General features: G+C 37.0%; 1 protein-coding gene across 1 annotated transcript; it reads right to left on the bottom strand.

Moving 5' to 3' along the window:
• Positions 1 to 9,482: 9,482 nt before the first annotated feature.
• Positions 9,483 to 13,198, bottom strand: LOC144715105 (laccase-15-like). The gene is made up of 7 exons (XM_078589999.1): positions 12,603 to 13,198; positions 12,341 to 12,492; positions 11,881 to 12,125; positions 11,672 to 11,800; positions 11,034 to 11,602; positions 9,932 to 10,313; positions 9,483 to 9,854 (listed from the first exon to the last, which is right to left on the bottom strand). Exons 1-7 carry the CDS (start codon positions 12,693 to 12,695, stop codon positions 9,724 to 9,726), a joined length of 1,701 nt encoding a protein of 566 aa, XP_078446125.1. The 5' UTR covers positions 12,696 to 13,198; the 3' UTR covers positions 9,483 to 9,723.
• Positions 13,199 to 13,415: the final 217 nt, after the last annotated feature.

The following is a 13,415-nucleotide window of genomic DNA, read 5'->3' as shown; positions in this document are numbered from 1 at the left end:
AGAAACTGGTTCGTGAGAGCTCAAGCGCCCAGGTCTAACACCGTGGAGATCACAGGCCAAGTTCTGAGTTCCCCGCTCGTGCTCCTGCCCATCCACGCTGAGCGCATGTGCGCCCGCCAGCTACGTCTGACACATACTCCCTGCTAGCGCTGTGGTGTTTTCATCGCGCACACCTTCCATCGTCGCCACAAACATGGGCACTGTTAAGCCCTCAAGTAGCCTTTACGCGCGTGCCCACCGCTTGTGACGCACACGTGTGTGTGGCGGCCCTTTCCTCTCCCGCTGCTGGTCGCGCGCGCACTGCAGGTCTAGCGCGCATACACCCTGTCCATGAAGACCAAGGGTTTCCTGCTGCCAATCACGTGTGCTTCCAAGTGCACCAAATCTGCCCTGCTCGTTTCACCTTGTCAAGTCGAACCCTGGTCACGCTCAAATGGAGCGACGTTAAGCCACCTGCTTGTTCACACGGAATCTCTCTTCGACGACGGGAAGTTGCTCCTTCAGGTGCTTCTATCTCCCCCCCCCATTACAGTTCAATATTTCCTTCAGTATTTATCAAATTTACTATCCGTGCCTCGAGAGTAGGAAATCCCTTATTGACCCGTCTCAATACCCTTAGTGAGAGATAGCTTAAATTTCTTGCGGTAAATCACTAATTGCTTGTCAAGGAAGATTGGACGCTGTCGGGTAGTGCGACTACCCCTCATCTCATGCTTCAAATTTGGTCCACAGGGACGTAGGGAAGTCGATTGTGCCCAATCGAGCTTCACCAATTTAACTGATCTTCATACTTTTTAAGCTAATTTGTCATACTTGTCTTTACTTCTCCAAATTACATCATGGCATCTAGATATCTGGTGCATTCATCGATGACATCTGTAGTGTAATACGTGCCGATCGATCCTGGATTATCACGTATTACATCATTAGAAATTGTAAGTTACTCATCATGAATTTCACAATGTCCAACAAAGTGTGAATCCATCTCTTTGATGAACCATTCATCTCAGACGTTAGTGGATGAGCAATTTAAGATAGGAAACATTATCATGCATGAACTATGTGAACTCCGTAGTTAAGTATTATTCTTGTCGATCTCATCTAGAAGTTTAATACTCTTTCAGGTGTGTAGAAACATATATCCTCATGTATTGACTAGAACAAATCATTGACATGTTCCCCACTGCATAAGTTATGCGAGTACTTTACCCAAAAGGTACGATTAACATCTAGCATATGACCCAAAATAAATGCGCTAATTATGCATCCTATGCATCATAATTTGTCTTACCTTTTACTAATGATATGTATGCTCATAAAGATGAACATTGTTCACATAGTTTTTTCTCTTGTTAGGAGCAATATCACTTTGAGAGAATAGTAGGAATCATCTTGTAGAATTATTCCCTTTCAATCAATGTCAAATCAATCAATTTATTTCTCAAATAAATGGAACAATTAATGTTGTAAATAGTTGGAGAATATCCAAATCTGTTCATAACAAATGTGATGTTCTTCTTCATGCTAGGATCATGATTGTCTTTGAAAGATACCATATCTCCCAAATGAAACTTGAAGTTCACTATCCATATAGTGATCATCGTAACCTTTATGATACTTCCTAGCCTGAACTTTATGTTTCATTTCCCTCCACTTACTTCCACATTTGAAGAAATTAAAACATCCCTATGTTTCAACTTTTCTGAGCAATCTTAACGTGTTACTATACATAGTTCCTCTTTTAATGACTTTTTAGACTATAGTGCAAACATTTGTTGTCGCTTATATCCTTGTGTGATACGGTTACCTTACCATGTTTTTTTTCCTTTGTCCTTCTCAAGGAAATGGAAATAAGTTGTTTCACGATGTTACCTTCTAAAAGTTTGCCTTTGACATTCTTAAGCAAGTTAAGTACGAGTCATGAATGAATGAAATGATGAGATCAATGAAAATTGAAGGGAGAACCATTCTCCAAGTATATCTTACTTTCTTGTCATTTCAATCATCTTCGACACATCCTCATATGCATAAGATCTTTCGATCATGTGAGCCTTGAATAGACTTTTGGATTGTACATCCATAAGTCTTATTCTACTCTTCAAAAAACTATCATATATTGTTACATGGTCTTAGGTTCTGTGTTGTCATGCTAATTCAATAGCTAAAAACTCATTGATGGTGCGTTAACATTGAACCATATCATACTCTTCACTTCTAGCTTCTTACTCTTATCCCATCACCGGCATCTAATGTCAACTCAACATCGACATTGTACGCCAAGGACATAAGATAATCTTTTAAACCTGAAGACTCTCATCAAGTTCTTGTGCACATCATAAGTTATCTACTTGTCAATGAATTGCATCAAATATGCAATGTAATGGGCTACTTGACGATGAGTGTTTTGGTCAATAAAAGACCTATAAAGTTTTAGCAGATGTTATATTCATTAATAAGGGCTCCCGCTAAAATTATGAACCATACAACCCTCACTTGTACATAAGCAGAGAAACCAACATTCTCCAAGTGGGGATCAAAATCTTTTAACTAAGACAATTTAGTGGAGATCAAACAACAAAAAATTAGTGTAAGGGATAATGATTGACAACAACCAAGCATTAAGCCTAGTTAATGATTGGTGTTGGCCAATCTTTTAACTAAGACATTATCGCATCACGATTAGGAATGCCAATATTGCCTTTAATAATAACACCATTGTCTCTTCATTTTTATTGGCATAGGATGTTGTGGACGAATAAAAAAGGCACACTTTCTTGTAATAAATGCTTGTGGACTGAGGCAAAAAATGATTACTTTTCCTCTCTCCTTTGAATGGGAAAATATTGCGGCGCCCGCTGAGCTGTCATATGACTTGTGGCACACATGTGTCCACTTGGTGCCTATTTGCAGCCCTCTCATTGGATAATCCAAGAGGGAATGCTTATGTGGAGCGTGTAGACACACTACCACATGAGATGTGAGCTAAATATTAAATAATATATTTAAATAATATGTTTATGCTTTTCTTTTGTCTCTTTCCACAGGGTGATACATGCCGCGACAAGAACCATTGATCGCAGATGCTGAGGAAAAATCTCAGCCAAAATAATATCTACATACTAAGATGAGATAAACATCTAACCGAATGATGTGATGGTGCTGACGAGGATGAGGAGAGGGAAATATTTGGATAAAATCAACATCTAGGAATCATCCAACTTCTAGGTTGATATCTAGATGATCCATATCTTGGATTGAGCTGAATTTTTTAGGGTATGTATGTCTTTAATCCTTTATCTATACATTGATTGGATCTATAAATTGAGCCCCCGATGTTTGTAAAGAACATCTTTAAGCTCACTTCCTCCTGAAGAGGCAAATTGAAAGAAAGTGAAGTTTTGAAGGTTTAGAGAAATACAAAACATTTTGCCGATCTTTCTATAACTTCAATTATAGGATGGGTCCATTGGGCTACCCTATGGATTGTTGGAAGATGTAGTAGTAAATACAAAACATTGTCATTTTGAGGTTGACTTCATAGTGGCTGATATGAAAGCCACCAAAGATCTTAGGATGTAAGGATGCTAAGTCATCTTCTTGCCCTTAACAATGAAGGAACAGGTGTTACTCCTACCGCAAAGATGCACATCATTCTCATAAGGCCAAGGGCAAAACAATATAATTTCTTCAACCTTTTCTTCCCATGATCTTACTTTGAGCATAATGAGATGCTGATTTATCACAGAAATGGTGTAGCATTAATTCATGAAACATTATATCACTGAGGATAGAAACTGAAAGATAATCACAAATATGAAATTAATACATATGAAATGACATTGTTTTAATAATATCCTACACATCTTGTCACTAATATTAACATGGAGTATAACAAATGGATACCCTCAATGTAAAGTCATTTGTGAAAAGCTGGGTAAGAGTGAAGTGAATATTTTCCTAGCTGAAGAAGATGGGTCATGTATAGGTAGGGGGGAAAGAAAATTGGTGATAAAAATAAAATCACCAAGTATCATTATCAATAAATTTTGAAACAAGATAACCACCAATCATGAAATATTACTTCTTAATAGCTTGATCATCAATCGGATGGTCATGTTTGGAATAATAGTTTCAAATGTGCAATGATCTAGATGAGCATTATGAGGCTCTATACCCAACCTTTGTCATTGGAAACATGTCATTTCAGACCAGATAACATATAATGATTCACAATAAAATACCTAAAATGAAATTTTAGTGACATAAATAATTGAAACAAATCACTTGGGCATGTACCATATTTGTGATTTTGTTCGATCCTCGAGTGAATCATGTCTAGCTGCTCATGTGTGCAACCTATAGATGTATCCACGTGATCCTCAGCACGTTGAATCTCTTTCTTCACATTAATGAGCTCTATTCACCCTCTGTCGTCATCATTACACCTCTGCAATCACATTGGGATGAATTCTGGCCTAGTTGAAAATTTTCAGGGCCTTCCCCTATTTATATTAAATGGGTATTTTTCATAAAATATTTTATTGATGCTTATTCCTGAATAAAATAAGAAAAATAATATGTGAATTTTTAAAAATATTTCAAATTGTATTTTGAGATTTTCTGGTCTTCCTAAAATCTTTTGCCATGTTGACAACCAACCACACAAATCAAGAAGAAGAGATAAAATAAATGGTTTAGATTGGTTCAACTTAAAATGAAGTTATGAGCTGAAATTTTATGGGTATTTTTGTCTTTACCTGCTCCATCCATCCATCATCTGGGATATATAAATATAACCATATCCTTGTATAAAAGTTATGCTAGATTGTGTTCCTAATTATGATTAGTAGAGTGATTTGCTTATTTAAAATCACGTTTGGGTCCATTTTTGCATTCCAAGAGCAAAGCATTGAAGGATCTAATTACAGAGGAAAACTTGTGAAGGAAAACGAGTATATGGTTGTGGAGCACATCAGAATCAGGTTAGTGTGGTCTTCATCTTTTTCCAAGTCACATATTTATCCTTTTTCCTAGTGTTATCATCATCAATAGCCTAGGTTGTCACCATCCGACCTCCAACTGTATCACTCATTGGTACGTATCCGCCTCCGTTTATACCATTAGAAATGAAAAAATTGGCATCACTTTCCCCACTCTACTAATCACTAGGGTGTACCTGCATCCTTCTCCTTCAATATCCGCAGGGATAAAACTCATCCACTCAATCCATTCACCCCATAAATGTTAACCATCTCCTAACACTACAGAAGCAAATGCCAAAGGATTTAATTACATACAAATAATATTTCTCATTAGAAATTTCCCAAAATTATTTTATAAAATTTGGATGAAGTGATTTTTATTTGTTTACTTTTATTGATTAGATTTAATTACTCAAATAACATAAAAAATCATAAATGGAACTTAAAGTTGATTCACCCATTTAGTATTTTCTCCTTTTTTATTACCCCTTACTCTATGCTAGAAAGGGTGAAATATAAATATTTCTACACAAATAAGAACCCTTAAATGCCATAAATTAACCCCAATTTTTGGTTCATCACAACCCAATATAGGAATTTAAGGTTTGTCCGAATATGAGAAATGGCGAAAGGGCTCTCTTCAACCTTAAATATCATTTGGAATATTCAAACTGCATGATATAATTATTCACTAGACATTTACTTTGATAAGATTATGCCATTATTCTGAAAGTTGCTAGACACATACTTCTCAAAAAGCTTATCTTTCATTTGTGGTCAAGTCTCTATAGGATCATCTAGTCGGTTATAGATTGAAAACTCAAGGTTCTTGTTATAGATTTTGGCTTGACTGCCAAATCAGCTCGATATACTACACATTTTGCCACTGAATTTTATCACACCACTTGAATAACTAAATATTTTAGGATTCCATTCAAGGTATCCCTAAATTTATGACATGCTCAAGAACTTGATGATAGTTTTCAAGTATGAGGTTTGGCCAATGTCCTTGTAAATGATGCTAATGTTGAGTTGGCATTAAATGTTGCTAAAGGGATATGAGGAAGGAACTAGAAATGAGGAGTTTACTTTGACATGGCGAGATGTTTGTGATTGTTGAAGTGTGAAGACGTAGAATCTAACTGCATGATAACTTACACGATAGAGTCTTTGATAAGTGGAATATGACTTATAGATGTTAAAATCTCAAAAGTATTTTCAAGGGTCATATAGTTGAAGGATATTCTGCAAATGCAGATGTTCTGAAGATGATTGAATGGACTACGAGGTGAGATCTGGTTGGAGAATGACCCTCCCCTTTAAACTAGCATTTACCTCATCATTCAATTCATCATGACTCATATTTGTAGTTCATAATTAATCTTAGCATGAATAAGCTTTCAGTCAACCTGGTTGAACTACTCTAATTGTTCAATAATACCAAGGGTAAACCTTTAGAAGGAAAATCTCATGATCTCTTAGTTTGTATGATCAATTAAAAGGATACCATATCCTTGTGTAGAAGAAGATAGTGAACCACAGTAAGGTAGATTTGCCATAAAAGGATTTATGCAAAGCATACAGTTTCACATTGCTTCAAAAGGTCACTAGTAGAGTTACTACATGTACTACCAAGTTGAGATATCTCTGAGAAACTTGAAGCATGAGGATGTTTCAGTTGTTAAGAAGTGGAAAAAATTTGAGGAAAAGTCAATATGAAGCTGACGCTTGGAAATATACAATGGTTATGATAATCAAAATTTGGATAGTGAACCTCAAGATTCCCTTTGTAGATATGATGTATTTAGACACTTATTATGTTCCTAGAAAATTAAAGAACATGAAATCTATTATGAAAAGACGTATATATTCCTAAGTATTGTGAAAATAGTTGTTCCATTTATTCGAAATTTCTTTGGCGTCAATAGGCAAGGAAAGTATGTATTATATGTTTCTTAACATTATCTGAATACGATAATGCTCCTAAGAAGAGCAAGAACTATGTGAATGAGACGTATTTATAAGCTTATGGAACATTGACAAAGGTAAAGTACTTAAGATGCATGTGCTGCATAGTTAGCATTTTTGATTTTGAATCATATGTGTCTTGATAGTCATATTTAATGGGTAAAGTACCCGTATCTCCAATAGTAGAGATGGAGAACATGTAAATTCTCTATCAGGGTTGATAGAGGGTGAAGTATGTATCGACCTACCTGAAAGAGTATTTAAACTTTTTGATGAGATCGAGGAGAAAAATATTTGACTATGGAGTTTATATAGTTCATGAGGATAATAATATATTTAATCAAAGAACTTGGCCACATAAGTCTCAGTTTAACTGTTTATCAAGTAGGTGGAATCATACCATATTTAACTAGTGCAATCTGTGCGAGCTACTTAAAATTTTTAGTATTCTCATGTGTGTATGAACTCATCATAGCTGCATGCTTATTGAACTATTTAACATGTAAATATGTGAATTATAATCCATAAGAGTTGTGTAAAAAGGATTGAAAACCAACTTTAGTTATAGTGAAGTGTGAAATGTCTAGGCCACGAGATGAGGCATGACTCAGATAAGATAGCGTTGAGGACTATGAGTTATCTATTGTATGGATATTCAAATTAGAAATTTTAGATACTACATTTATCATCTTGATGAAAAAATGGGTTTTGGTCGGAAAAAAGGATGTATTCTAGGAAGACACAGAATTTCAATGAAAAGCTAGTGGGAGAAAAGTAGACTTAGAATACAGTATAGATAAAAAGTCATCATGTCCTCATTGGATGAGGAGTCATTGCTTAACTTGGTCAAATGTACATGATAATATGCATATTTAATAGTTAATTGAACATATTTACATTGTTATTTACACTAATTTGACAATACATGTGATTCATCAAGCATAAGATGACTATTTTTTTAGAATGATGTGTTTAATTTTGAAATTTTTTAGCCATTTTTTTGGATTTTTCTGATGTCTTCAAAATAAATTAATTTTTTGAGTCATAATATGAATTTCCTAAAATTTTTACATTATCATGAATATCTAATTTTTAAGTGTAAAGGTTTCATGGTCTAATTTTGGTCTGAATGAAGCTTTCCTAAATCTGATTATGGTTTTGATATAATGGTCAAATTTCATGTATTCATGGATAATGAAGATGAACCATGAGTATACCTGAAGAATAGTGAGAGCATGATTACTCTCATATTGCTGTACATAAAGAACATTCTACTCATTGAGAATTGTGTTGGAATTTTGTCCTTGATAATCTAATGGGTATTAAATATACTTTTTCCATGATGGAATTGGGGAAAAGCACCCCATATTGGGAATCCAAATATATAGATATAGATAAAAAGGTTCTTTGCATGATCCAAATCCATGAACGTAGATATCCTTGTGAAAAATAAAATGAAAACTTAAGAGAGACCGTAGTACCATGATTATCAGATTCATCATGTACACCATTCGATGGATAAGGCAAAAGGTGGCCTAATCTCTATTTGTTAAAAGCATTAAAATGATGGGAGATATATTATTGACGTCTTGAGAGGACATAAGTTCATATTTATGATTCATGAATAAGTTGAATTGAATATCAAGGGTTACAAAAAATAGAGTTTTCAATGATATCCAACTGATAGGAGGTTTACATTTAGCATTATGTTTGCACAACTTTTTAAAATATTTTTCTCTTTTTCATCCTTCTTCTAGAGGAAATAGAAGTTACGTTTTGAACCCTAGTGTCAAATATCAAAATTTTGGGCATATTTTTTGGATAATGAGCAGTTTATCCTAACTCTGATTGTAGGCCCATAATTAATCCTAAAATATACTTTAATTCCATGTGGTTAGTTTCACTGATAACCTCAAAAAAGCTGGTGCCTTATCTGATGGAGAGGACTTGCATAAGGGAGTGTATCAAAGAAGTAAACTATACTACAAGGTCATGGCCCATATGACAATTTTGAGACTCTCACATTCATATCTTAACAGATTCTAGTGGACAAAAACATGCATTTCCAACTATAAAGATAATAATACATAAACATGTTTGAAAATTTCATAGCATAATCAGACATATTTTTGAGATTAAGAATCAAACATATTTTGAGATTCACCTCTAAATGGAAGCTTATAGTTGTCATCGCTCAGTTTTTCTTTGCTATAATTTCAGTTTTTATTTTAATTTTAAGTTAAAATAAATTATAAGGTTTGATAAATACATGATGGTGGAAATTTCTATTATTGTGTCCCTGTAATATTTTAATAGCACTCTAGTACATGGTCTTTTTACTTGTACAATGCGTGAAACTAAACTAAACTTATGCAATTTCAGTGGCTTGCCTGAGTTTCCACCAGATTTCGGGGGTCATGTGCTTACTACCAAGTCTCGTAAGAGGTTCTATAGATGTCCAGGATATATATTTGGAAGGTGTTCTTATGACAATATTAGAGAGGCATCTCTTGATATTTGGGAAGAGAGTCTTTATTCCTCTAAGTTGGTGAGACTAATTATTCCATTTATCAACTCATTGACAGTTACATTCCTGTGATTCTTGCTGCCCATTTCTCTGCCTTTTTTCCTTAGAGATGAAGATCTCAGTTTTTTCTAAAAATATTCTATAAAATGGTAGCACAACTTAGTACATTCATCTGCCAATATGATGGATGTAATGCAGTAATGAAAAGCAGGTATAAGTTAAGTACTCCCCATTCTCCAACATCCTCTAACATGGAGGCATATCAGGAGGTGGGGGAAGCATACGTTCCTCAGGTCTCTTCCCATCCTTCACAATGAAGACGGTGTCCATGCCCCAGGTCATATGCCTCTCTAAATGGCAATGCATGAACCAGACCCCTGCGCAACATAAGAAAAAACAAACATCATCACCTACGTAAAAAAATCACTATCTAGGGAAAAATTCCAAGGCCCACCAGGATTTAGAGCCCTAAATCGGATGGCTGCCCATCCATTTCTGGGCACTCCAAAGGTGTTCATCAATGGTGGATCTACCAGATTGTACAGCGGTGTGTGCTTCTTCCTGTTGTAGTTTCCAAATCCCCAGCCCACTACGTAGAAGTTGTACCCATGGAGATGCATGGGATGGTTCAGCCCTGCGACCAAGCTGGTGCCTTGGAAAACTAGCTCTACACTAGCGCCGTAGTCAATGAACTTCACCTTTGTCCCCTTCTTTGCTGGCAACAGCTCTGGTGGAAGATCATCGGCCGTGAAGTTGAAGAACAGCGGCGGCTTTGATGGAAATTTCCCTCTGATAACTCCATTGATATTCCTGTAGTATGCCCCCAGTACGTCCACCTTTGCAAAAAAAATACATCTAAATTTAATAAAAAATAAAAAAATAAAAGGAAATAAAATAAGGAAAAAGGAAAATAAAATGATAAATATGAAAACATAAGGAAAAAGGAAAGTAAAAATAAAAAATAAAATAAGTAAATATTATGATACAGAATAAAAAGGAAAAAATAAAAATAAAAAATAGGAATAAGAAATAATAATATTTAAATATGAAAAATAAGTACAAGTGAAAATAAAATACCTAAAATATGAAATATAAGGTCAAAATAATTAAACGAAAATAAAAAATAAATAAATACTAAATTAATCTTTATCATTTTCTATCTTACGTTGATTTTTTACTTATTTTTTATGAAATAAGACGTCAAAAAAATTAAATATGAATATAAAAGATAAGTAAAAGGAGAAATAAAAATGTAAAATATAAAATAAGAAGTAATAATAATTAAATATGAAAATAAATAATAAAAATGAAATAAATATATATGAGTATAATGAAAATAAAAATCAAGAAGAAAAAAAGAAAAATACATCAATGAAAATAAATAAGAAAAGACAAAGATTAAAGAAGACAACGAAAGATTAATTTTATTGAAAAAGATAAGAAAGTAGTAAGAATAAAAATAAAACAAAACTGTAGAAGAGAAAGGAAAAAGATAAAGATAAAAAAGATAACAAAATATTATCATAAAAAATAGAAAGAAACAAGGTAAAAAAAACCTGCGGGGTGACGAAGGAGATATTATTCATGCTGGCAGCGAGCCGAGTGCCGTTGGGGCCTTCGCAGTTCTTCTCTGGGCAGGGAAGCTCGTTAATGGAGATGGTGGTGAGAATATGGGCATCGACGGTGAAGGGAACCCCTTCGGGACGATCGAAAATCCCCAACCCGCGAAGCCCGGCGGTGAATCTCGTCACTGCCACCGTGTCATTGCTCGCCGGCAGCGCTCCAGGAAAAACAGGCCGCCTTCCGCTTCTCCCCTCCCCAGAATACTTCAAAACGGCGGTGGCGGTAGTATTATCGTAGGCGACGGCCGCTGCGCTAGAGAAGGCCCTCGCGGCCATGTAATACTCCTCCGACGAGCACTGATTCGCCTCCAGAATTAAGTCCATGGTCTGGCCCGGAGATATCATCACATACTCCGTAAGATACGGCTTTAAATAACTTCCGTCGGCCCCCACGAGAAGGAGCCGGTGCCGGGCTATGGCGAAGAACAGCTCCTCGTTCAGAGCCGCGTTCACGAGGTGAAGGAGATATCTCCTGCCGAACTCCACCGTTATCGTTGTCGTCTCTGCCGCGATCAAGAAGAAGATAGATAAGACGACGATAATTTATCTTTGAATGGTGAAGTTTGTCTCGCCTTTGTCGGAGCATGGATAGAAATCTCCCGGTTGGCCGTTTATCGTGAAGGCGTCGGATACGTTCGGCGCTCCCCCCGTTCGGAGCATCTCCTGTAGAACCGCGTTCACGTCTCGCTTCCACCATTCCCCTCGTTGAGAGAAGAAGATAGCGTTTCAAAGTCTGAGAAAAACACCGCTGAAAGAGAGATTTGTGGAAGAGAAGAGAGACCTAGAACGATGGGGATGTGGGCGTCTGGTTCGAGGAAGGGAACGAAGGAGCCGGGCTTCGGGTAGATGACTATCGGGCCGTGCACAGTGGCTCGAGCCCAGTCGCTGTGGGCGTGCCACCACGCCGTTCCTTGCTCGTGGGAGAAGACGATCTTGTAATGGAACTCGCCGCCAGGTTTAATGGGACACTGCGTTATGTAAGCCGGCCCATCTGACCATGGATTTCTCTGCTGCGTCACCCCGTGCCTGCGCCCAAAGAAATGACAAAAGGAAACGATAAAATCACAATTTGTTTCATAAGACCCGTTAAGAGATAAGATAAGAAACTTAACGATCAAACGGAATAGGATTGAATATATTTCTTGCCTTCGATGTTATGATTTTGTTGTTTCTTATCATGAGTTCTTTTTAGTGGTTTGTTCGTCGAAATCATGACGATTCTCTCGCCTTGTTGCGCGTACCAGTGGACGGTGATGTTCTGGCTCGCCCGATTGAGGACTCTGACGAAGATAGTGTCCCCCCGAGTGGCAGATATCGTTGGCCCTGGGAACTGTCCGTTTACAGTCAAGATAGTCTTCGTCACGCAGAGCCTGGTGTAGTTGGCTTCTTCGATCTGCGATTTGGCGAGGAGCACATAAAGAAGAAGACGAGATTAAAAGAAGGAGAAAACGAGAATAAGATCGCAAGACGAGAAAGAACGTAGGAACGAGAGAAACGGCTGACTTTGAACACATAACGAGTCGCGGCGCAGAGCGCAGTAAGAGAGATAATGCCATGGAAAATAAAAAAGAAGAAGAGAAGCTTTCCCGAGCCCATCCTGTAAGTTGGAATGGAGAGATGGAGGGAATTCCTCTAAGGGCGAGTCCTTATAAAGACCTTCACCGAAGGACAGCCCCGTCCGTGAGACGTTTCTCGAGTCCTTAAAGATTTTCTGCGACGAGGATGGCCGCAAGCTCGGATTTGGAAAGCCACCTCATCCGGGCGGCGGGTAAATGGCAAGATTATCTTAGCGCGTGAGGCGTGCCGCCGTGGAGTAGCTGGTCGTAGAGTAAGAGGGTCCGGACCAGCTTCAGAGGGACATTACACCTGTATCCATTTCTGCAAAATCTCTCTCTCTCTCTCTCTCTCTCTCTCTCTCTCTCTCTCTCTCTCCCTTACTCTCTCTCTCTCTCTCTCTCAATCTATCTGTCTATCTATATATCTCTCTTTCTCTCTCTCCCTCTCTCCCTTACTCTCTCTCTCTTTCTTTCTTTCTCTCTCTCTCTCTCTTTCTCCCTTACTCTCTCCTTTCTCTCTCTCAATCTATCTGTTTATCTATATATCTCTCTTTCTCTCTCTCCCTCTCTCCCTTACTCTCTCTCTCTCTCAATCTATCTGTCTATCTATATATCTCTCTTTCTCTCTCTCCCTCTCTCCCTTACTCTCTCTCTCTCAATCTATCTGTCTATCTATATATCTCTCTTTCTCTCTCTCCCTCTCTCCCTTACTCTCTCTCTGTCTCTCAATCTATCTGTCTATTTATATATCTCTCTTTCT

Source organism: Wolffia australiana, chromosome 2, assembly GCF_029677425.1.
Source record: "Wolffia australiana isolate 7733 chromosome 2, ASM2967742v1".
Classification (NCBI taxonomy): Eukaryota; Viridiplantae; Streptophyta; class Magnoliopsida; order Alismatales; family Araceae; genus Wolffia; species Wolffia australiana.
This window is presented reverse-complemented; position numbering and strand designations above follow the sequence as displayed.

Excerpts from the sequence above, each read along its gene's own strand:
- LOC144715105 (XM_078589999.1), bottom strand. The coding sequence starts at position 12,695 with ATGGGCTCGGGAAAGCTTCTCTTCTTCTTTTTTATTTTCCATGGCATT. Across the intron at positions 11,603-11,671 it reads CTATCCATGCTCCGACAAAG|AGACGACAACGATAACGGTG; the intron begins GCGAGACAAACT and ends TGATCGCGGCAG. Across the intron at positions 10,314-11,033 it reads TCTCCTTCGTCACCCCGCAG|GTGGACGTACTGGGGGCATA; the intron begins GTTTTTTTTACC and ends TTTTTTGCAAAG.